General features: G+C 35.1%; 2 protein-coding genes across 2 annotated transcripts; both read left to right on the forward strand.

Moving 5' to 3' along the window:
• The first annotated feature begins 10408 nt into the window (after positions 1–10408).
• LOC145566594 (F-box/FBD/LRR-repeat protein At1g13570-like) lies at positions 10409–10960 on the forward strand. Its single transcript, XM_081625964.1, has one exon. It carries the CDS (start codon positions 10409–10411, stop codon positions 10958–10960), a length of 552 nt encoding a protein of 183 aa, XP_081482090.1.
• A 9172-nt stretch (positions 10961–20132) lies between these two features.
• LOC145566595 (uncharacterized) lies at positions 20133–21947 on the forward strand. Its single transcript, XM_081625965.1, has 2 exons — positions 20133–20746; positions 21341–21947. Exons 1-2 carry the CDS (start codon positions 20133–20135, stop codon positions 21945–21947), a joined length of 1221 nt encoding a protein of 406 aa, XP_081482091.1.
• The last annotated feature ends 4691 nt before the right edge of the window (positions 21948–26638 follow it).

The following is a 26638-nucleotide window of genomic DNA, read 5'->3' on the forward strand; positions in this document are numbered from 1 at the left end:
ATATTTCTAACTCCCTTTTATTTTGTCAAAATCTCATGACCAATTTAAATTAATTAAATTAATTGTGATTAATTGTCCTTATTTATTTTATTGCACCAAGTTGAACCAATTTTATTAAAGAGTAGTTCTTAGGAATAATTTTGGTTGAGTGCACTTTGATGATTTTTTATTTAAGTCGGACTTGTAATAATTTTTCATTTTTGCTCATTGAATTAATTCTAAAATTAATTTGGAATTAATAATTAAGTCACGCAAAATTTCGGATTTTAACCCGAGAGTATGGCATGCAAACCAAGGCACACTACCCTTGGCCAGCCGGGCTACTAAGCAGCCCACATGTGGCTGCCAAGGGATAGTATGCTTGGTGCACACCACACACTAGCAGCGTGGATAGTGTGCTCAGCCACAGCAACACCAGCCAAGCAGCAGTGCGCTGTGGCTGTGCTGCTGCCGTAGTGCGAGTAGTGTGTGGTGCTATTATGGTGCGGGGAGTGCGAGCAGTGTGTGTGTGCTTGGTATTGCGGGGAGGGCGTGTGGGGTGTGCTACGTGCTTGCGGCACGATGCGCACAACCCCACACTTAGCACTTTAGCCCCGAGTTTTAAAGCAATGCTATTATGCGAATTTTGTCGTCTTAATTATTCTAATTATTTTAATTATATTTGGTTTTAATTATTTTAATTAAAATTTTGGAGGCTAGGCCTCAGTATTGAGCGGCATTAGCAAAATTTTATTTTGGCAAAATTTTAGGTTTACCGGCTTAATTAATTGGATTAATTAATATGATGCGGAATTTAGTGGGAGCTTCAATTATTAATTGCGCTAAATTACATAATCGGTTTAACAACTTTGACTAGTTTTAATTAGGCGCGTTAATCGGATTAATGACCTAAATTAGTTACTAGTTCTCGTGTGTTTGTGCATTGTTGTTTATCGTTGTAAAATGCATGGGCCATTCACAAATAGTGAATGGATGAATGGAATGTATATTCTCCCACAAGTTTTATAAAAATGGCAACAAGTGGGGCCCGATTAGGATAGAAAATACGGACTGCGTTCCGTGATGTATTTTTGTAAGTCTAAATACGGTCTACGAACCGTTGAATATTTTTGTACCTTAATATTTAGATTAGTCCTAATCATAGATACTAGTATTTGCATGATTATAGTCATGTCTTGAAGACGGAGGTTCTTGGAAGACGAAGCCATGAAGTTGTAAAAGCTGACCCTTGAAGACTTGAAGGCTCAAGGGGTCATGCTAGTTACCAAATGCATCATTATTTATGTTTTCGATATATATTTATGATTATATATATATATATATATATGAATTATATGTTAGATGCATGTTTAGGATTTCGAATGTTGGGATGATTAATTAAGTTCACTTAAATCAACCAACATAGGAATCCTAGGTCCCTAAAATATTGAGTAAAACTTGCCATTCCAAAACAACACTTATCGACCTATTGAGAGTAGTGGTGGGCTACGCCAAAGCGAGGCATTACTATTACTCCTTAGGATACGTAAGGCAAACTGGGTATGCAAGTTGGTTTTGGTTATACTCAACGATATGAGTGATGGAGTCCTAACATGTCGTGGCAAAGTGAATAAGTTGTTGAGAGAGCATTAGATGCGACGATTTATCCAACCAAGAGTGGCTTGGAGCCATTAGCAAAGAGTTGCTTACCTTAGAAGTTTGAGTGTTAAGACAAGAAAAAGCATGCTTAACCACTCATTGTTTCTTTGGATCTTGGAATCGCCTTATTCTCGCCCAATGGGGAGAAATTTAATGCATGGATAAGACATTTAATAAGATTGAAAATTTGCATGAATGCTTTTAAATTTCAAACTTATTATGTTATTTTCTTGATAAATGGTTATTCTTTGCACTTATATTTGTAGAATTCCAAATCAAACTATATTGTTTTCCATGATTGGTAAAGGAAATTTTTGAGAATAGTTCTCAGAGAAAGGAAAGGCATTTCTAAAATACAATTCTCATAAATGACTTTTATAAGTCCGAAAGGACGGTTGGATATCATGTATTCAAAATACTAGGTAGTTTTGATAAAACATGAAGTATTGAGTTGCAAACTCAAATTGTCAATTTTGACAACCAACATATCTTTTCGCTTAATACATAGATGAGTAGGACTCATTAATGTAGTAATTCAAGAATAAATTAAAGGAAAAAATGAAACTTTGTTTTACGGCGCACTAGGTGCTTGATTATGCCTAACAAAGTATAAAAGTCAAGGCACTTAAAGAAATTGTTTTAAAGTAAGGTCATGAGATATTGTATGATAAGAAATATAGGAAACGAGGAACGTAGAAAAGGAATAAGATTCCATTTCTACCGATGAGTTCATGTTATTGTAGTTAACTTAGCAACTCATTATCTTCACAAGTATCGGATACTGCTTGAGTGTTCCACTTTGAAATTGACCTCAAACTATTGAAGTTAAGCTAAGTTATCGACTTACAAGCTTAGAATGAAGCAAGAAGAGCTACATCAGTTGTAAGGTCACATGCTTTGTTTAAAGACCTTTTGAGCTAAAGGCTGGAACAAATAATGGTTATTAATATGTTCCGTAATCAAACAAATGATCCATTTACACACGGAAAGACTCACATTCAAAGTAAATAACAATAGTTGCGAATTTATTTGGATGGCATGGTTATCTAAGCCATGAGTCAAGAATGCTTGATTATAAACAAACATTTCCCTAACATGATAAACTCACAAAAGCTCAAGTCATGGGCATGATTTGCGTTCCGAACATCTTTAGCAATGTCACATCAACAAGAACATACTCAAGGCTCTATTAGATAGGCTCTTGATAGTTGATCGATTCGGAATCATTCTAAGACAAGCAAGTCTTACTTGTTGAAATCGGCAAAGCAAAGAGCTATTATTCTTGGTAAAGACAATTGACTCCGAAGGCTAAAGAGGATTCAATTACTTCAACATTTCACAAAGAATTTGAAAGAATATGGCTATATTCATCAAATGTGAACAAACTTGACCTGAGTAGCCCAAGAGTTCAGTGAAGTACAGGATCGACTTGGAAAGATATCAAAACGTCTAGATTAGATCGCACGATATTTGCTTGAGCCAAGTGTGACCATCTCAAAATTATGAATGGAAATTTTCATAAACAACTCCACAAAGAATATAGTATCTCTTCACGGAGACCTCGAAGTCATTTGAAAATGACTCGAATGATGATGGTTCACATCCCTTCCTATAAAGTTCTTAAAAGATTTGCACAAATGACTAATGTTACACTAAACAAAATGTCGAATCTAAGAAAGGACGCCATATTTAGTTATGGATAGAAATAACTTCTAAACGTCTTTTCAAGTATATATCTAAGGTTCTTAGTCTTAGTGGGAGTTCACCGGCTCAGTGAAAACTAGGTGGCTCAGTGGGAGCTTAATGGCTCAATAAAGGCTAAGGTAGCTCAAGTGGGAGCTAACTGTTTGTTGCACAACGAACTTTTACCCAAAGAAAATATACATGTCTCTTTGTAAGCATACAAGTGAGACTACGGGCATTACCTCTACAACCTAATTGAGAACATAATGTTTTTTGCTCTAACTGGTGTCTTTCTGGAAAGTAACACATTTCCAAAACGACAAGTGGGAGGAAAATGAACTCGATGACCATCGAGCTTAGCAACAAACTAGAACTGAGAATCTCGGAAGACCTTAAAAGGGCTTCGGCTTCGTGAGAATGCTTGATCAAGAATACTCAAAAGGACTTTACAAGTGCCTTAAAAGAGAATTCATTACTCACAAAACATCAGAAATGTTGGAGTAAGATCAACATAATCAAAGGGCTTTGAAAGCGCCTTGAAACTCAGTGTTTGATGCATTTACCCCGTATAGGCATAGAATTCACCAAAGTCTTGGATTGAATCCTATAAATTTCTATTAAGTTAGAAATAAACCTAATACTTGCAAGCATACTATTTACTATTAGATAGTAAGGGAATAATGTCTTGTAAGAAAGCTACGAAAAAATCCAAATTCCAAATAATGGTTAGAGGCCATAGAAATCCGAAATAGACTCCATATTTGAAAATCATGTTTGAAACTTGATTAATTTGCATGAAGGGTGAAAGACCCATCAATCGCAAATAAGTTTTCAAGGAGAAAACTAACAAATATGGAAATGTATATGCATACATAGCTAGATTGGTTGAAAAGGATATAATTAAATTTACGGAGTTGATTTTAATAAAAACATATTCACCAATCGGAATGCTTAAGTCTTTTTGTGATTGTTCTAGCAAAATTGCACATATGAAATATGGCAAAATAGATACCAAAACCGCTTTCCTAAAATAGGATTTTGGAAGTGACTATAAAAATAGTCTAAGGGTTTGGCAAAATCTAAATAATGCTAGATTTGGAAACAAGCTCAAGAAATCCAATTATGGGATTAAAGGGAGCATTGAAAATAGGAATTGGAACGTGTTTTCTCATGAAGTTAATAAAAGGATTGGCTTATGGAGAAACATAGAAATTCTTGTGAATAAGAAGTTTAGTGGGAGTAAAAGTAAAGGTCCAGCGAGAAGCTTACGAGAACTATTGTGAAATAACTATCAAATGCTCAATGATTAGATTTGAAAGTATTTTCGACAATGGACCAAGCTAAAGGCGATACTTCGTACATATTGGGAATTAAGTTCTATGGTATAGACTTAATTAAATGTTTAAACATTTAAAGGAATTTATCATGTTAAACATGAAGGACCTTGAAAGGCTTTCAACCCATATGTATAAAACTGAGTAAAGGTTTGAACTAAGTATAAGCTAGGCTAAATACTAAGTCAAACAAGAAAGACTCTAGTAAGAGACTTTCAACCGTATCACATAGCAAACAGTTTAGCAAGACTCAGTAAAACTGAATGAGCTAACATATTACATGGATGGAATAAGATTGAGAATCATTCTACCATTAAATCCATCATGTAAGCTATGATATGGAATCGTCACACGACTTACTTGCTTAGAGCATGTGAAGTATGTATATAGTACCAATCAACTTGAATCTAATTATTTGATCATTAGATTATAGTCAAGAACATCCAAAGCACTTGGATGAGTGAGAGGATGAGTTTTTGACGCATGGAAACGAATGTAATTTGAATATTGATGTTGCAAGCACAAACCTTAACAAGGAAGCCATTCGTAAGCACGAGGTAAGAAGCGTCGTGGCTTGAGAATGGTAACATGGATGTGCATCCATATATAATGTGCGGAAATTTAAGGTAAATTTCCATGATCACAAGTGATTAGGGTGTCCCAAATCGTTGTGAGTCATTTGACTGAACCCAAACAAAGCATCATCAGGAAGTCTAGTAAAATATATGTTGAGAGTATTGTTGCCTTTAAAGGCAATAATAAGGAAGATGTTAAATGAAAAGTATGTTATTGAACGTTGATGATTGTAGGTTGTCAAGTTGAAGGTCTCAAATCATGAAAATAAGTGGGAGATATCACTTGGACAATAAGTCCTAAATCACATGTAATCCATAAACACTCTCAAAGTTTTATCATCTTATTATGAAAATGGTCGATAATTAAGATGCTAAGATTTGCAAAGTAATCATGACTAAACCTATGCAATAAGTGAAAGACAACATTCACAAATTGCGTAAAAGAAATCAAGCATATAAAATATGGTTGTGATTTCTATAAACGTTTTATAAAGAGTACAATTCTTAAAACATTTGGGAAAAACCATTTATCATAAGATGAAACGTTGTAAAGTTTCATAGTGGAATAAAATTTTTCTAAATATTCCACAAAACTATTTAATTGTGGTTTAGAATTAAATATTGAGTCCATTTGATTTTGAGAATATTTAAAATAGGGTATCAAGACAATGTCTTGGATAAAGAAACACCTATTAAGTTAACATTGAATATTTTATTCGAAAATTATCCCTAATCAAGGTCATTTAAATGATGGACGATTAATGACCACTTGAGATTAGTGTGTAGTATGATTTATAGCACTGTTTCTTGTGCTACGAGGACATGATTGTCATAAATCATTTACACAAATATTGGTTTAGAACCATACTTGATCGACCTGTGAGAATACTTTAAGAGATTTAAATATCTTCATAAGTATATTTCTCATTATTTCTATCGGAATCTTTTTCCTCGACCATGAGTATTGTGAGTTCTCTTGTTTGAGTACTAACCCGTTTTGATGCTGGTCAAACGTCTGCCGTACATGGGGATTATAATAACAACGAAAATCGGGTGGCTAGGTCCTCTTAGTAAGAGAAGCTGACATTACAAGACTAGGAATGTCCCCCTACTAACAATAGCGAACATGTCTTTGTTGTTTACAAGCCTCTCGAAGAGCGAGACTGTGAAAATGCATGGTCGTGCTCAGATGGATTTTAGAAATCATCTGTTTATTGATAGTCGAACTCGGATTTTGAGAAACACTTCTGGACGTAATAAGGATGACGAATAATCTTACCTTATAGTCCATGAAAAGACATTAAGTGACATAGGAAAAGGGCTATACACTAAAAGCTCACTTGTCCGGAAGGAAAAGTGGGAGATTGAAAGGAATAGTGTCCTTCGAACAAGTGTATTATTCTGATAAAGGGTTCAGAATTATTAGAAAGCTAATTATTCAGTGAGGTCAAGTGATCGGAATGCCTAGGTGGAGGCTGCTTCCGATCAGTAATATTAATGTATAATTAATATTAAAGCTTAATCTTGACTGAACCCTATGGGTTACACCCCAAGCAACAAACGAACCGACACGATGAATTAATCCGAAAGGAATTAATGAGTCACTCGAGTATTATGAACAAAGATGTCGGATTCCAAGCTTAGAGCGTCGGAACCGAATCTTAAACGTCAAGCCAAAATTTAGGAATTGGCAAGACGGGAAAATGCTTCAAGTAACGAGTAAAAAACCTAGCCGCGCAAAAGGCTAGGAAAGCACGCCAAATAGAAGTGTGCCACGTGGCAGCACATCATGGCAGCCACCATGGTGGCGGCGTGCCACGTGGCAGCGCGCCAAGGTGGCGGCGTGGTAGCAAGCCAAGGTGGCGACGTGCCACGTTGGCAGCCACCAAGTGGCAACATGCCACGTTGGCAATGCCATGTGTCAACGGACCACGGACCCGGGTGGCAGGTCATAGACGTGGGCCAAAAGGTGGTGGCCCAACCGAACCCAACTTGGGGCTCAAGGTTGGGTGCCACATGGTTAGCTCACAATAATGCATATGAGTTGACTTGGGGAGCAAGTGAGGAAGTGGTCCTCATCTAACCATGTGACACTTGTTACTTAGTTATTCCTTGGTTAATTTAACTAAGGATTGAATTCTACAATCTTTCCATGTGGGATCTTTTTGTGAAAAAATCCCACATTGAAAGATGAGTGGAATTCACAAGGAAGCTTTCCTTATAAATAGCCAAGGCATGGCTTGGGATTGTTCACTTGAGTAAGGTGTTGGAAAAGGCATCTCCATTAAGAAAACCTTTGAACACATATAATTACTCGAGTAAGTTTGGTCAGGCCTAGCTAACCTCTAGGCAATAGACCTCATCGGGGAGTGTTACGGGTGGATTTCCGTAGGAGGTCTTTGCGTGTGCGAGACTTAAAGCTTTCCGAAGTAAGAGCTCGAGGTACGAGCGAAGCACGCTACGAGGGTAATTACTTCTTTTCTTAATCTCTTTTGTTAATTATGTTTATTATGCCTTTTGATTATATTTATTGTGAGTGTAATCTTGGCTCAGGTTTTCTTCCGTGATGAGTCGGACTCATCAAAACCCAACAACGTTAGATTATGAAACACTGGCATATCCACAAACATTGGCATATCCACCCTACGACGAAGACAGGTAAATATATTGGTACAATTTTCTACCATTAGCTCAAGGTTTTGAACATTAACCATTCTTGCAAAAGAGAAGAACATCCAATTAACATATCTATACCATGTATCTTGTAACACATCTTCATTAGACTCGACCATTGAAATCCCCCTCAAGTCAATACACGCATCAACCAACACAATTGGATTCGTCATAAAGCTATAAAATGAATCACAATCACGAATTCTAATGTTTGCTAATTTCGGCGCGTGAATATATATCATACTCCGTTGTAGGTGACTCGATGAATTCATACAAATTTCCAATGAATTCAAATTCAAAAAATCCACATTCACTAAAGAATCAGGATTCTAGGGTTGCGGCAAAGAAATCAAATCAAATTTCAATTGCAAATCTTCCAACAATGGACAACACTAAAAAAAATCACCCAACAAGATTGAACATCTAGAAGATCACATAAATTGAGTTTCTTCAAATTAGGAAGCTGAATAGTTGTTTTTTCAGGTAATTTAATCTTAAGCATACCAATCAATTTCAAAATTACCAGAGACTGCAAATCAAACAGACAAGAAGCAGGAACCCTAAAGAAACTCCTATCCCCCACATTGAAGACAATCTGCTCTACATTTCGTCGGAGAATCATTCGAAAGCATTGTTCAGTTGCTTCAGGTTGATCTAAGTTAGATTCTGATGGGAACACCTGATGCGGGAGCAATAGACCAATATGGGTATTCTTGAAAATTCATGGAATTTTAAGAAAGCCTACACTATCTTTTAGTTATTATTAATTATTAGGATTTTTGCCTATGGGTTTTTACCTTTCACTTGAAAGGATTTTTCCTATTTTTAGGCTTTAAGAGTTTTAGCCATTAGGATATTTATTTATTTAATTTATTTATGTTAGGATAGATTAGTAGTTAGTTAAAATATGATTAGTAGATATATTAGGATTAGGATTCTTAATATTTTATCTTATTTTAGGATATAATTATTAGTTTCCTATCTTATCTTTGTACGATTTGTCACCCTATAAATATGGGTGTATGTCAATAATAGTTTAATAATGAGAGAGATTTGTTATGGGAATTATTCCTTTAAGCGTTGCTCGTTTGATTGTTAATAAAAAACATCACTTTTTGCGACTCGTGATCATCTTCTAGTTGCGACTAGGAAAAGACCATCTATTCCTGCTAGAATTAGAGTAATATCCTTTTAATTTTCGTGTAATTTCTTTAGTTCTTGTTAAAATCCGAAGATCTAATGTTATTATAGCTTGAGAGCCTTGTGAGCGTCTTAAGAGATCCACATCAACACCAGATGAAATCCATGGAGTTTCAGGGAAATCAGCAGTTGTAGGATGTTGTTGATGATTGAGAGGATTTTGGTTTGAAGGTTCTTGGGAGAGATCGAAGTCGGATTGGAAAGAGGTGACCGCGGTCCAAAGATGGTGCCGTCGGCGAGATAAGAAGGTGGTGGTGGCGGCGGAATTGATTGGGAGGAGAGAGAGTATGTTGGTAAGAATGGAGTCTGATAGTGAGCTCAATTCATCTTGTTCGTAGTTGTTTAGCTTCCGGTGGCATTGTCTGCCATTGTTGCTGGTTTTGGTATCAATCTTATGGAGTTTCATTTGTGAAGAAAAGAAGTTGGAAGGAGGGAGCCGTAGTTTGGCAAAAATGGCATATTTTTGGTTTAAAAAAGGTACAACTAGTAACATCAGTAGCAATTCTACCTTTAAACCTCTAATTAACACCAGTAGGGGTTTTAAAGGGACATTTGGTTGTAGCCTTGGGCCTTTAGGGGAATGGGATACGAGGGATAAGAAAGGAGGATAGAGATAGGAGATTCGTAATAAACTAATAATGAAGTTATCTTTGTCCCTTGTTTGGTATAGAACTGACTTAATTAACTTTTTCTTGACTCGTGTTTGATATGATGGGAAATAGTGTCTTTGCTGGAATGTTTTTAATTGTTTGAGTCTAGGTTTTCTAGATACTTTTTTTTATTTGTTTTTTTTAAAAAAGATAGTGACATATATCTCATTTCCTTAATATGACAATATATTTCAATATATTTAAGAGATTTGTGGACTATAATTGATGTTGGCCATAGGAGACTTGTGAGCTTTGTTATTGTGGTATCAATGAGCAAACTAGGAATATAGTTGAAAACATGTATAAAAGTGAATTCGAGCGTGATGATGATGCTTGGGATTTTTATGTGTGGTTTGCTTCACATGTCTATAATCGGATTAGTCATGTTTCTAATTTTTTGCTCAGTGTTTTCGGGGTTTTTCGGATGTCCTGCAAGATAGTTATAATACCGATTACCAAATATGAATTATAATTTTCTTTAAATTTTATGCAATAAGATTATTACGAAATGGTGGGAGTTTAAGAGATAAAATTGACAAAATGACGAGAAACAAAGAAAGGAAATAAGAGGGTTTTTTGAACTCGTATAACTAATGAGGTAAGCAGGTAACTAACACAATTCTACATTGCTACCTATAGTGAGGAGAATTCGAGAATGGGTGATAGCAGAAATACAAAGTACTACGTCAGAGCACAACGCATGAGGTTGAGCAAGGAAGACAGGTTGAGGTCACTTCCAGATGATGTCATTACCAATATACTCTCTCGTCTCCAAATCAATTCCGCCATTGCCACCTCCACCTTATCCCATCGATGGCGTTACCTTTGGACTGCTATCACAGATTTCACATTCGACAATGACGGAAACTACGTTTCCAAACAAACCTTAGACAAATTCTCCACCGTTGTCGTCGACATCGTCCGACAATTGACCACTCAGACCCTCCGTACTTTCAAACTTCAGTTAAGTTTGTTGTCCCACTTTCGTAACCCTGGTGTTGCAGATTCATGTTTTTGTGAAATTTGTAGCCGAAACGTGGAGGAAATCATTATCGAAGTGAAACCTGGTAATATGGATTACTTTACCATTCCTGGGTTTCTGTTTTCTTGTAAGTATCTAGTGGTTTTGATATTAAAAGGTGTGATTCAGTTTGAGTTACCAGAAAATGCTGATACTCAACTTCCCAATTTGAGAAATTCAGTCTAAATTATCTTGTTAATGGCTCTAAATGTTTAGGGAGTCTATTTAGGTCTTGTCAAAGTTTGATTGAAGCCGATTTGATAGTTAGCGATTACATAACCCAACCCAAACACCAAATTGTTCTGAATATATCAGCATCGAATTTAAAATCATTGCTATAGGGAATATTTCAAGCATCACAAACTTGAAACCCACTGTGATCATACATTTAAGCATGGTGGCGTCCAAAGGGAAGGAAACGAGAGTAAAAGAGTCGCCAACAAGTTTTAGGAACTTGTAAACCGTTCACAGGGTGAAGGTTACACCCCTTCACGATCCTAGAGATCACTAACTCCATAGTGGTCTGGAACCAAGACTGGATATTCGGGGATGAAGGTACGAATCCAATCTAAAAGAGAAAGAACCCGCCCTAAAAATAGGCCTCTACTGTATTCTTCTCATATTCATGTGCGCTTTCTGACTAACATACAATCATTAGATTAACCCTAAACCTGTTTAATCTATGTTGGTTGAATATTAATGCATAAATAAATCTATTATTGGCGATCACTTGAATTAAAATCATATTAGCCTAAACCAAATTATTAATTATCTTATTAGGCGTGATTTCAAGTACAAATTCCCTTTAAACCTGCATAAAAGGCGTGAACAAGCAATAACAATAAATAAACATCAAGCAACATGATATTAATCATAATAATCAACATCATAATCATATCATCGTTAAAGCTCAATAGTAATAGCAAGATCCTAGACATAATAATAACAAGATTAATAACAATCCCTAGCATGTCACTAAACAATAAAGATCAAAGCTTTAGCCCTAACATGATACTAACATGATATTGATATGATATTAGAAAGCATAGGAAACATCCTAAACATGATACTAGAAAGCAACAATAACATCCTAAAATGATACTAGGAAGTAATAAAATCTAAGCGTGCTTTCTACATCGACATAATAGATAAGTAATTAAATTACTTACTTTGATGCCTCGTACTTCTTTCTAATAACAAGATACACGCGTTAGTAAACTTCAATAAATAATAAATTAAATAATTAAATTAAATAATTGAAATAGGGATTTGGGACCAAATCCTCAGAAATTATCAACCTTTCACGTCTAGGGCGAAGGCAACTTTGAGTTTGGCTAGGTGTGTCTAAGACTTGTGAATGCGGTATTGCATTTTGAAAATGGCTAGTTTAGAAAGCTAAAGGGAGAAAGAGTAAGCTATTGCTTGAGAGAGAGAAGAGAATTAGAGAATTATTATGGTTGTGGATCAAGATTGTTGATGATTGAAAGGAGGGAGATATGACCTCTATTTATAGGAAAAAAGAGGGTCGAAGAATTAAGAAAAGAATTCGAATTCGAATCAAAATAAAACTCGTAGACAGCAGTTTTTGTGAATTTTGTTTTTATCATATCTTTTGATCCAGAAGTCTAAATAAGGCATATACTATGTTTTTGGAAAGCTATTGAAGTCTACTTTCCAACCCAATTAGAATCAGATTAAAATATTTTGTAGATAAAAATATATGGCCGAAATAGTGGGACAGTTTTGAATAAAGTTTCGTATTTCTTTTATATCTTTTCCGTTATACCTCGGAATTAATATTATAATATATCATTGGAAAGATAATTTCAAGATCTATCCAACCATATAAGATTTGGATAAAGATTATAAGGCATGAAATTAATATCTGAACAGATCTTACACTAAGGCTAGAGGATAATGAACTGACCAACATATATCGATACCTTAACTCTGCAATTCTCGAGGTTAGGATAACTTTTCCTAATCTCATACGTCTTGAAACGAATTTAAATTATGTTGGTTGGAAGGATTTGCTAATTTGTATGAAATGTTTTCCTAACTTAAGGCATCTTAAGGTGTGCCTAAATACGGATTCTGATCTTGTAATGGATCCCGTGAATTGGTGTGTACCGAAGTGTTTAAGTAAGTTGAAGACAATAGAAATATCCAGAGTAAAAGTAATTGATGATGAACTCGTGCTGATAGGGTACATTCTAAGCAATGCCCTTGATTTGGAAAAACTTCAGGTAGAGTGTATAGAATTTGGTTACATCCAGAGAGACAAAGAAGCTCAACTATGGAATGTGTGTAAATTTTGTAAGCCATTGTTCCAGCTAGCCAGGGCATCTTCAACATGTGAGATTGTGTTTAGTTTATGTGGGTTGTTTAGTGCTTCAAGTAATGACTGGAAAAACGGAAAACTTATATGTGAAATCTCCGGTCTATTTGACATATGATATAGGTATCGATTTCTAGTTTCTTGATCTTTTGATGTATAGAATAGTTTATTTTATGCCTGAAATCACTATAAGTGTTCGTTTGATGTAGCAACTAAGTGTTGGCTCACTTGGTAAGGTTCTTGGGGTATAGGGTTCGAATCCTACCATGTGAGGGTACTTGGGGTAGGAATTCCCTTACCCTCCCATCTACTTCCATGTACCTGAAAATAATGGACCAAAAAAACTGTGAGGGCTAAGATTTGGCCAGTGTTCACCTTACCATTAAAAAAGTGTTTGTTTGATGTGTATCATCTACCTAAAACCTTGCTATTTATTCATATTTTTTATTATTTTTATGTTATAATCTTTAATATTATAATTATTTAAGTAAGTTTTAGTCATGTGCCTCTATATATATGAATGGTTATGGTGGTTATGTGACTCAAAATGCCATCCTCTATACTAGTCAGTTTACAAATGTGAAAGAATATGAATTTGTAGCTATATGCTGTCCACAAATATGTATCCATCTTTAGTGTTTGTAATCGACGTGTGTGAGTATCATAGCCCTTAAATAATGTATGCAACTCACTAAGCCAATAGGTAAAGGTAAAAAACTAAAGAGAAGGATAATTAAAATGAGAAACAAACTGCTTGCTTCTTTGTGTTAATTTCTAATGCCGTAACTCTTATGTGATGGAGGGATGCAACTTAAAACTCAGATGATTGTTCAGAAGCCTGTGAATTATTAATTTATTTTCCTAGTACTCAATTGAATTGACAAATTAACTGGTTTTTTCAGAGATTTGGTGTGCACCAGAGTTGTACATGATTGCTTGGAAAGTAAGCTCAAAACAATACAAATAGTGCAACTGAAGGGCTTTGATGACAAGCTGAAGTTGCTAAGCGTGCATTCTGAGTAATGCCAACTAAAGTTTTGCAACTTCTTGCTTATAAAAGGGCTAAATTCAAGCATATCAATAGTGGGTATTGACTACTCAATTTCCATTTAAATTTCTTGTATGGTTTGGTGTATGCTTATAATCACTTCTTGTAGTGTGAGTGCATCATTGTACAAAACATTGTTATGCATGAATCCGTCTCTATTATATTCTATTATTTTGCTTCTCTATATGGTATGGTTATGGTGTATGTGTGATTCAAAATGTTTTACTCTATACATGTTGATTTTATAATGCTACTGGACATGATTTACTATGATAATGTTCTAGGAATGTGCAAGAAAATGAGCATTAAAAGTGTGATTTAAGCCATGCCATGTATTGTCTCACTTGGTCTATATGCACTTGTTCATCAAAAGGACTGATATCGTCAATCCCAGCTCATTATCTCCCAAACTTTTTGGTTAAATTACATCATATGATATGATAAATGAAGCAAATTTCTAACTTCGTCAAGCTGACAGACGTGTCAGGTTTTTAATAACCAGCCTTTTCCTCCCTTTTTACATGCAAAATGAAGTAACTATACTTATGCAATTTGCAATAATTATGCATATAATTAAATAAATAAAAACCACTCGATCCTTTTCTTAACTGAATTTATCATATCTCTGTCAAAAAAAAAAAAAAAAAAATTCATATCAATGTCAATTGAAATTTTCCTACAATGGAGCATTGATCAAGAACAGAAGTTGGTTATGATTGCTTACTTTTTAGAAAGCGCGGTGATGGAGTTAATTTTTTAAGAAACCAGCTTCATGTGACTAATTTTATGTCCTAAGCTTCCTTGACATTAGACACTAGTGTATCTAAGCACTTATCCCACCAATGAGTCTAGAAAACAGATCAAGTGAATATTTTGCCTCCTGACATGTCATCTGAAATGTTTGGAGGCTATTTTAGCCTGTGTTCATGAACATTTATAAAAAAAAATTCCTTTAGGAGTGAGGTAGTGGGGCAAAATAAAGAATGTGTTGAGAGAAGGGGTTAATAAGGGGAAGGAAAGCGAAAAGGGTAGCGAATATATAGCTTCTGGTTGGTTGATAGTATGTGGCTATGTACTGTACTGTGGTGCACAATGAATCCTTGTCAGGCCTTTTTAAGCTTAAGTGATGGCCATCATTATCCTTAATCTAAACAATTTTCTTAATCTCCTTGAGATTTAGATATGAATTTTTACTAAGCTACATGTAGGGATCGATATCAGTTCCTTTTGTGTGCAAGTCAAACAAGTCCTTGTATGAAATTTTTCAATGCACTCAAGAATCTTGGTGCTTAAATTTTTCCGAGAACCTCCTGGTTTTAGAATGATGCAAAGGAAATTTGTCAGAACTGAAGATAATTCTTTTCTGATAAAGTAGGTTACTGAAGGCTTATTTGTTATTTCTGCAGCGTACTGAAGGCTTATTTGATAATTTTTGTAGAGCAAAACACCTATGCCTTTTTTATTTTGCACTCCCTAAATCCCTCATGAGTCGTTTACTATGTTACTTGATTTTGAAGTTACTTGGTGACTTGATGCACTTTATTCATGGTAGAGTATTATTTGAGAACTTTGCTTGATGTAGTTTAGAATTTGAAAGAATATCATACAGGTTTTACTATATACTGTTATTGTAATCTCTCTTCACTTACAGGCAACATAAGTAGCCTTAGTTTAGCAAAGAGATGCTGTAACTTGCTTGGTTAAGTGACCTCAGATATGGACCTATAAATCTGTAAAGTCAATCAGGTATAGTTCAACGCCTTTGGAACAGAGGTGGATTTAGCTGAGCCGTCAGTTGGTGGTGAAGTAACAGACTGATTTGAGCTAGTTGGCTATGATGAATCTGGTCTGACTCGATTATTACAACATCCTAGTTTTGAAGTATCCAACTGACTGCAGAACAATCGTATTCTAACTCAACTACAATAGATCCTCTCTTCGAAGCTTGAGAAGAACCAATGCATAAGTGCTACCATCATCATTTGATTATTTGAATATTTTGCAAAGCTTTAGACGACGGATATATGGATGATCAAAATTCAGAAGTTGTGTGGTAGGTTCATGGATGATCATATTGATCAAACACCCTTAGAAAATAGACTCGAGAAATTCAATAATGACATATTCATGGGGAATAAAAAGAATAAGGAGATTGGATAGTGAAATTGCAATTGAAATGATTTTGCTAAGCTGAGGTTCAAGGTCAATTGATGATATATTTGAACTACCTTCTTTGGTTATGCCAAATATCAAGGTTAATACTTCTTCTGACACAATTAAACTCGACATACATGCTAATGTACCTAAACTCCTCCGTGTATCTTACTTTTTCAAAAAAAATAAAATGTCAATGTACTAGTTTCACCTTAGACATATATGATTAAGGCCCTATTTGGTAATTATCTTATAGCTGATTATATTAGCTAATTTGACTAGCTGGTTATATTACCTGGTTTAACTAGTTGGTTATAATTAGTTGATTGTATAAAAGTGTTTGGTAAATAGCTATTAATTGTTAGCTTTTTTAGTATATTTAAGAGACAAAAAGCTAAATGCTCAATAAACTAATTTTAAAAAGCTCTTATAATGAGCTTTTTCTAAAAGAGCTTTTTGAGCCCAAAAAGCTCTTTTAATAAGTTATTTACCAAACACCCAAATTAGTTTGTTTAATTGGACAAATATTTAATTGAGCAAAATAAGCTAAAAACTCTATAAAAAGCTCTTTACCAAACAAGGCCTAAATCTTCTTCTTCTTTGCCTTGAACGCCTTAATCCGATTAGAGGGGTCGGCTACATGATATTTTTTTTTTCGACTACATGAACTTTTTTTTTCGATTTGTTTATGTCACAAATTTAGTTGTTAATTGTGCAAACATATTTTTTTAGGAGTATAAATATCCACACTATTTTTAAGAGTTAAAAAAAAAAAAGTAATTATGGAGTGACATTAATGAGGACAAATAAGGTAGAGGGTATAATTATCCAAATAATATTCATAAGAGTTATCTAAAATGTTTTAACTCCAGGAACCAACACTGCCATCCTTTTGGTTAATGTATTGGAGAGGAGTCTTATTTACCTTCATACACAACTAACAAAAAGAGTAAATACAACACGATATCCAACACTCAGTATTTATATAATTGTCATTTGATAAACAAATTATTATATTTATCTCTATGATTAACCCAGACCCACTCTTTAAGGGCATGTTCTCTTGCTTAATTTCAGTTCAGTTCAGCTCCAATCAGTTTAGTTTAATTTATTTCCTAATTTCCTTCTGTCATATATAATTTATTTCAGCTCTAATCAGTTTAGTTCAGTAAATCAGAATAAACCCTAAGTCTTTATGCCTTCCAAAAAAAAAAAGGACCCACTCTTTGTTTAAATAGTTCTTTCAACTCATGAAAATCTATCAGACTTAAGGGGAGGTATTAGGGATTCAAGTCCAAATTCTAGCTCAGGAGGAACACTCCAGGATATTGCCATCTCTCGGGAGTTACATATCACCAATAAAGGTGGAGGATGTCCACGGGTTGGGTCACTGGCAACATTGGAGGGATTGGGAGGAATTCTTCCTTCCGATCAACCATCTCCCAGGTGATTTACCTAAATTATGTCCTCAAAGACCCCTTCCTAACTTAAAAATGAAGTTGATAGTTTGGAATGTTAGAGGTGTCAATAATGATGATTTTCTATCTCATGCATGGGACTTAGTTAAAATGCATAGGCTTGATATCATAATACTACTTGAAACCAAGTGTGATGTTGGAAAGGCTTCTGATCTTATGAAGCAGTTAGGGTTTCATGATAAGAGGGTTATTCCTGCCAGAGGTCTCAAAGGGGGAATATGTCTGTTCTTTAAAGCAACTATTGATCTGATCTTGTATGATAATGATCATCACAAATTCCATTCCCTTTTTAAGTTTTATAACCATAAATCAGAAGCACTTATCACAAGAATGCATGCCCCTAGTGTTGCTAGGGAAAGGCATGCTTTTTGGAATGAAATGCAAAGCAATGTCCCTTTTCCTGCCACACCTTGGTTAGTTGTTGGGGATATGAATGAAGTCAGTACTCAAGGAGAAAAGCAAGGGGGGAGACCTTTTCGATCTTCTCAATGCAAGGATTACACAAATTTCACCAATAAGGCAGGCTTGATGGATTTTCATGCTATTGGTAACCCTTACACTTGGGAGAATGCAAGGCATGGAAGAGCCCTAATCAGAGAGAGATTGGATAGAGCTATTGTCAATGCTGCTTTCATAGAAGCTTTCCCTCGGGTATCTGTTACTAATCTTGTCAAGACATATTCTGATCATTGCCCTATCTTGATTAGTTTATGTGCTGAAAGACCTAAAGGACCTTTTCCCTTTAGGTGTAAAGAAGTGTGGCTCCAACACAAAGATTTTAAGGACTTCTTCATTTCTAATTGGGTTAATAATGACATTCTTATACCTTTCTTGGAAGCTAGGTTCAATTTTCTTCAAAATGCCCTTTCTTGGAATAATAATGTTTTTGGTAATTTGAATAAAAAGAAAAAGATTTTGTTAGCTAGAATAAATGGCATTCAACTTTCTTTAGCCACAAAATATTCTGCTTTCCTTGTGAATCTTGAGAAATCTCTTCTCCTAGATTTAAATGGTATTTATAAGATGGAAAGAATCATCTGGGCTCAAAAAGCAGGCATTAATTGGAGAAAATTTGGTGATTTCAATACTAAATATTTCCATATTATTGCTAAAGTCAAAAAGAGTAGAAGTAAGATTGTTGCTTTGACAAAATCTTTAGGTGCTTTGATAGAAGATCATATGTTACTTAAGGACCTAGCTAGATCTCATTTCATATCTTTATTTACTAGCTCCATAAGTAGTCAATCTTCTCTCCCCTGTGTCTCCATTACTTCTCTTAATCTCTCTGATCAAGAGCTTCTCTCCTGTATTCCTTCTTTGGATGTGGTCAAATCTAATCTTTTTAGAATGGACCCTATTAAAAGTCCTGGACCAGATGGTATCCAACCTCTTTTTTACCAACACTTTTGGAATGATTTGGGATCATCTATCCATGAGTTTATAGCCTCTAACTTTAGGACTTCTATTATCCCAGAGGATTTGAATCATTCTTATATCTCTCTTATCCCCAAAAAAGATCATCCTATTACCATGAATGATTTTAGACCAATTGGCCTTTGTAATACCATCTATAAATTGGTTACTAAAATCCTTTCTTCAAGAATGAAATCTATTTTGCATAGAGTGATTAGTCCTTTTCAAACTAGTTTTATTAAAAATAGATGTATGGAGGATAATATCATTCTTATAAAAGAAGTCGCTCACATCTTTCATAAGTGCAAGAAGAATAAAAACATTATGGCTTTGAAGCTAGACTTAGATAAGGCCTATGATTGTCTTCAGTGGTCTTTCATTGCTGATACTCTCAAATGTTTTGACTTCCCAAATTCTTCTATTAGACTGATTATGCATTGTGTGTCATCTATAAATATTTCTGTTTAATGGAATCGTGAGATCACTAGTAGCTTTAGACCTTCTAGGGGTATTAGACAAGGGGACCCTCTTTCTTCATATCTCTTTGTGTTGTGTATGGAAAGGTTATCTCTTCTAATTGAAGAGAGTGTTAAGGGTGGTTTTTGGAAGCCTCTAAGGATATCTAAAAATTATAGTCTTTCCCACCTTTTTTATGCTAATGATGTCTTCCTTTTTGGGACTGCTAATGTTCATAATTTGTCAACTATGATTTCCACTTTAGAGGATTTTGGTGCTTTTTCTGGTCTAAAAGTTAATGACTTAAAGTCCAGTATTATTTTCCCTCCTAAAATGGACTATAATGTTAGGAAGCATCTTTCCACTTTGTGTAAATTCAGATCTAGTCTTTCATTTGGAAAATAACTAGGTGTTAACATAAGACCAAACAAATTGAAAAAGGGAGATTATTGGGAATTAATAGCTAAGTCTATGGATAAGATAAGAGGTTGGCAAGCTAAGCTCTTGAATATGGCAGGAAGATGTACTCTCATAAAATCTGTCCTCAATTCTTACCCTGTTCATGCCATGCAAACTAATCTTCTTCCTGATTCTATCCTTACAGATCTGGAAAAGCATTATAAAAGATTCCTTTGGAATAGGACAGAAGCTGTTAGATACACTCCTAGGACAAAATGGGGTAATGTTGTTATTCCCACAGCCTTGGGAGGGTTAGGCTTGAGATCTTTGAGAGATTGGAACCTTTCTTTTACGGCCAAATTGGGTTGGATCTTCTTGACAAAACCTGATAAACTTTGGGTTAGAATTTTAAAAGATAAGTATGTGAGAAGAAGCAATCTACAAGATTGCATTCCCAACTCATCCCAATCTTCCATTTGGAAGGATATCCTTAAAGGTAGAGATTTACTTTTCAAAGGGATTATTATTAGAATAGGTAATGGGGAAGACACATCCTTATGGTACCATCATTGGGTGGGTGAAGCTCCTCTTTATCAAGTCATTGACACAGATGTCCCTCAGTCCAAATGCCACTGGAGAGTCTCCAATGTTATTAGAAATGGAAAATGGTACATTGATAACATCAAGTATCTTCTCCCCCCCCCCCCCCATCTTGTTTCTCTCATTCTAAGTACCCATATCTCTATGGTTGATCCTGCCTCCTCCCCAGATCAAATCAGATGGAAATTTCACAAGTTAGGAAACTTCACAATCAAATCTGCTTATTTCACTTCCACTAATCCAACTCCTATTCCTCTTCCCTTTGCTTTTAATTGGAAATCTTTTTGGAAGATTAAAGTGCCCTATAAATATAAAATGTTCATGTGGAATTGTGTTCTTTCCATTATCCCTACAGCCTCTCTTCTTTCTTCCAGAATCCCAAATTTTGATGTTGTTTGTTGCAGATGTCAAACCAATGCTGAAACTTTCATTCACCTATTTAGAGACTGTGTTTCTTCCATTATTCTATGGAAGATGATCTTCATGAAGCTTAAACCTCCTCCAAAATTTAACTACCACATTTTCATGAATAGTGATTGGACATATTGGATTACTTATAACCTCAAACAAACTCCTAAATGGAAATGCATTTTCATTATGGGGATGTGGCAAATCTAGAAGCTTCGAAATGGTGTCATCTTCAATGAAGAACTCTATAATTGTAACTCTGTTTTCAACAGATTTATTATAGATTATCAGATTAATTCTTTTGTTTTACAGGGTGTTTGGAAAGGGAAAGAAAAATTGGGTGATGAAGCGGGTCCTTCTGTTCCTAAGGTTGCCAACGGGCGTCCCCCAAAGCCAAGTTTTCTGAAATTAAACACAGATGGTACTTGGATTTCTACAGAATTAGGAGGTGGAGGTGGTACTTTTAGGAATGCAAAAGGAGAGTGGAATTTTGGCTACTCTAGCAAGTATAATGCTCCTAATGCTCTAGGAGCAGAACTCTATGCGTTAAGGGAAGGCCTTAATTATGCTAGAGCCATGCCTCTTAAGTTCGTAAAGGTTGAAGCTAATGCTGAGCAGATCAAAAGCCTCCTCAACATGGAGGGAGATTATATGCACGATGAATTAGCAGCTGTTATCATTGATGTAGCGCGTCTCCTCAACAACAGGGGAATGACCATCATCTTTAGCACTATTCCCAAGGAACTGAACTGCCTTGCTCAATATCTAGCAAAGTATGCAATGACTATGAGTGTAGGTCATCTTGATCACTTTGCTTGCCCTGTTAGTGCTGTAGCAGCTTATGAGTCTGATCTCAAAGCTTTATCTCAAGATCCTTAGTCTGTTTAGGAATAGTTCTCCTGCTTCTTCTAGCTTTTTAACAAACTTTGTCTGTAAGACTATTTTATGGTGTAGTAGTTGGACTTGGTTCAAGGATTGCATTTTGCACATATGCAAGCCCTTGAACATTAGGCTTTAATAGTTTTTAATAGGGTTATGTCCAGGTAATGCATACTTCCTTTTGTGTTATTAAAAAAAAAAAAAAAAAAAAAATCATGAAAATTAATGGGTGATTTGGTTTCTAAAGTAAAAAATCCTACTGTAAAATCTTAAAAGCCAAAATAGTGAGTAAAAAGCGGGATTTTTGGCTCCCACTTTCTCATTTTGGCGCCAAATACCCAAAAATTTCCCTCCCAAAATCCCCTCCTATTCAACTATTCAAGGGTCACACTATTCTCAATTTCTCACTAACCTACAATTGACCTCTGCAACTCCAGGAAAAAAATGGCCAAACACCAGCGTAAAGAAGACCGTCTGAGTTCACTTCCCGACACAATTCTCATCAACATACTCTCTCTTCTCCCAACCAACACCGCCGCTTCCACCTCCGTCTTATCCCACCGATGGCGCTACCTCCGGACCGGCGTCACTCGCCTTGATCTCATCCTTGATGATGCACCAAACCTCACCGACTTCCTCAGCAATATCCTACTACAACTAACATCCTCGAAACTCCACTCTTTCAAAATCGAGTTCGATTCGGGTGCCTTCTTACATGATGATGATGACCCTGATGCTGATGCTGTAGAGTCCTGCTTTCATCATATTTCTCGCCGAAATGTCGAACAGTTCATTTTCATTGACACACGTGTAGAGGAAGGGCACTTTCGAACGCCTGATTCCTTTCTTAGTTGTCAATCTTTGGTAGATTTGCATTTGTTTGGTCCGCTTAACTTTGATTATAAAAGTACTTAGTTTTACCTTCCGAATTTGAAGAAGCTTTCTCTGATTAACCTTTCAAATGTGCCTAATTGGGTTTGGTCTTTGCATACATTTGTCCCGTTCTTACAAGATTTAGCTCTGGTGTTTGAGACGACGTCTAGACTACCGCCTAATGTAGTTTCTCCTCTGAATTTGCATGCATTTTCTCAATTTGAAGTCGTTGACGCTAGCTCTAATTCCCGGTTTTATTCAGGTTTCTATTGATGCACCTGAATTAACACATCTTGTTATTAGTGGTTGTGTTTTACCTTATACCTTTCACCGTATTCCAACTGAATTAATCAAAGCGTGTATTGAAATGAGGAGGGAGGACGAGGAAGAAGATGAGAATGATTATGCAGAGGATTTTCACTGGTTTTCTGAATTTTTCAGAGGAATGTCTAGTATTACCAACCTTGGGATTGTAGTGTTCAGGAGTATTAATATATTCTGTCTTGAATTTAAATCCACCCATGTTTTTTTAATGTAGTCCGTCTTGAAGTGACCTTGGATGGGTCTAATTTTAGTGGTTGGAATGATTTATTGGTTTCGCTGCAATGCTTCCCTAACTTACAGCATTTGGGTGAAATTTGATGTGATGGGTTTTGTTGACGAACTGGTGCAGACAATGTGGCGCTCACCAGATATTGTACCAAACTGTCTAGCTAATAAGCTCGAGATGATAAAGATAATCGGACTACCACTTAGTGGGATTGCTGCTGGGCTCATGTTGCTGAGGTGCATCCTACGCAATGCAAAAGTTTTGCGAAAGCTTTACTTTGGTGCTTGGTTTGATGAACATTCTCAAGCACAAGAACTCTGGAAGGAACGTAAGTTCTGTAAGTCCTTGTTTAAGCTCCCAAGGAGCTCGCCGACTTCTAAGGTTGTGTTTTCGGGAAGGTTTATTACATCATCAAGTAATACTTTCAAGAAAGGAAAGCTTACTTGTAAAATGACCTAGCCAGGTTCATTGACTATATTCTTCCAAGATTAAAGGATGCATTTTGCTCGGCAGGTACTCACAACTAAATTTCCTTCCGAATTTGCTTTGATTAATTTAGTTTGGTTTATGCTTACAATCACTTCTCAATGTGTTGGATTTGTGTCAATTGTTAATATGTTAGCTTGCTATGAAATTGTAATTTTGCCTTTCTTCTACTATGGGTTCTTTTGCATCTCTATATTTTGTATATGGTTGTGATATATTTTCATTCTTGAATTGTTTTGTTTTATGCATGTCAATTTTAGATGGTATTGACATAAAATGCTGTGATTTGTGTTTGTTGTCACTCAAGCCTTATAACTTTTCGTAACAATTGAGGGTCTTAAAGCCACAGGATATGTGTTAAAAGTTTGCTTCAAATTAGATTTGAAAGGATGAAAAATAGTAGTAGTAAGTAGACAGGGTTTGATATACAACATATGCTCTAGATTTACTCTCTACATAGTTTGAGCTACAATGAATGTTGATGATTAAGCTTTAGTAACTAGTATTAGTTGGACTCAAAGGGGCTTGTTGAAAATTCTATCTTAAAAATTAAATAACCATATGACGAATTATGTGAAGCCAAGCCAGAGTATAAGGAAGTATTAGATTTTTAAACGATTTGCAATTGTCAATCTAAATTGTTAAATATGACATGGTTATGGGCCCTTATGGCATGCTCTATAGTCTAAACTAGTCAGTTTTAGAATGTTGTTCAAAAAAGATGTATCCATCTTTAGTGTTTTTAATTGGCATGTGTGAGTATCATCGCCCTTAATAATGTATGCAGCTCATTAAAAGCCAATAGGTAATGTTAAAAAAATAAAGAGAAGGATAATTAAAGTGAAAAATTGCTTGCTTCTGTGTATAATTTGCGAATATTTTTACTAGTGCCGTAACTTGGATTTGGAGGGATGCTGCTTGTAATTTAGATGTTAATGTAGAAGCCTGTGAATTTTCTTTTTGTTCAGATTGTGAAAAGTCAGTATCTGTTATAAGATCTTCTACTGACTCAAGTAGCCAATCTTTGTGCTGAAGCTAACTTAGATGATGACCGAAATCTGTTTTTATCTACGCATTACTGTCTATATGTTTAGGGATAAACAATACATGATGAAGCCATCCAGTTATTAAACTTATATTCTACTAGTCATGGAGACTAAATCTGAGAAATGGTTAAAAAAAATAAAAAAATAAATAAATAAAAAAGTAATCTAATTTCAGGGGGTTCAGTCATTAGTCTCATTACACATGTGACATGGTCGCATTAATTAGCTGGTGTCTTCATCAATGAATCAGGTAAAGACTAAGGCAATACACTTAAAGCATTAGCTCAAGCAGAACATCACAATTGGACAAACTGTATAATAGCTCATTGCTGGCTTACTGCGTATAGACAATTCAACTCTTAGAAAACTCTCAGATTGCGGTGCAAACAGCAGACTAACCTCCTTACTAAAAAAAATTGCAGGGACTTGAAGATCTAGAAATGCAGCTGGTGATATCTTTTTTTTTTTTGAGAAAAACGGAAGCTGGTGATATCTTAGACAAGGATGCAAGATCAAGGAACAAATGTCTATATAAGACCATCATTTTGCTTTCCCCTACCATGGTCTGTAGTAAAATTGTCCTAGAACAAAAACTTAGACTTCTACACTCTATGGATGAATGTATAAAATATAATATAATTACTGTTGTCCCTGATACAAGCCTTCTTGCTATAGCTCGTACTATTTTCACTTCATATATCGTAGCTTGTTTTCCAAAATTAACAAAAGAAAAATAATAATAATAACTAAGACTGGGTGTAACATGTAGGACTCACACCACGATAGTGCAAAAGTTGTATCATGGTAAAGGCTAAACATACAATTGTTGTATGTGGTCCTTACATACAACTTTAATTTGTCTTATTTTTATTGGTTAAAATAATGGGTCTAAGTTCCATTAAATTCAATTTTATATTTGTCTCCTAATTTTCTCTACTCTTTTGCTAATGTATCAAATTTCTAATGGTATTGTATGTGTATCAGCTCTCGTTGTATCGTTGAATAATATTCCTCATAATTTTGTCGTACTCTCTCCGTGTTTTTTTAAGTGTTACACTTTCCATTTTCGGCCGTGTTTTTTTAAGTGTTACACTTTCTTTTTTTGGCAAAAAGCTACATTAAAATATTATATCTCTCCTCTCATGATTCCCACCCAAACCCACTACTACTTTTTTTATTATATCTTTCCTTTCACATTCATTACTTCTCAATAAACTATTAACCCTATTATTTTTCTTTTACAATTTTTTAATACTCCAACTACCCCACTTACCTCTTATTTTATTTAAGTCAATTAAATTGTTTAAAACTATGTGCCGGTCAAAGTGTAACACTTAAAAAACAACGGAGGGAGTACATTGAATACTAGGGGGTTGTTGAAATTTCAATCTCATAGTAATAATAACCGCTAGTTAATGCCCAAGCTATGATCAGATTTTTCAATTAATACATGATTGGATTATTTTTATGCATATTATGAAAAATAAAATTTGTATAATGATTTACTTAGTTGACAATAACTGGAATTAACAATATATAACAAACCCTTTGTTTTTTTTTTTTTTTTTTTTTTTTTTTATTCCATCAAATTGAAAATAGGATTATGTAAGATTTAAAATTTCTATCTTATGTTTATTCTTGATAAACCTAGTTCGGGAAGTGAAGCTGGTCCTCAAGCCACTCGAAGATAAAGTGAGTAGGAGAGAGAGGGTCAAATCTAAAATCATCAAGGTTTA

The sequence above is a fragment of the Chenopodium album genome, chromosome 11 (genome assembly GCF_948465745.1).
Source record: "Chenopodium album chromosome 11, dcCheAlbu1.1, whole genome shotgun sequence".
NCBI lineage: Eukaryota > Viridiplantae > Streptophyta > Magnoliopsida > Caryophyllales > Amaranthaceae > Chenopodium > Chenopodium album.

What these genes read in the sequence shown, in the direction of transcription:
- LOC145566594 (XM_081625964.1), top strand. Translation starts at nt 10,409, where the DNA reads ATGGGTGATAGCAGAAATACAAAGTACTACGTCAGAGCACAACGCATG.
- LOC145566595 (XM_081625965.1), top strand. Translation starts at nt 20,133, where the DNA reads ATGGATAAGATAAGAGGTTGGCAAGCTAAGCTCTTGAATATGGCAGGA. An exon ending in TGGTACATTGATAACATCAA is followed by an intron (nt 20,747 to 21,340) that starts GTATCTTCTCCC and finishes TGTTTTCAACAG; the next exon opens with ATTTATTATAGATTATCAGA.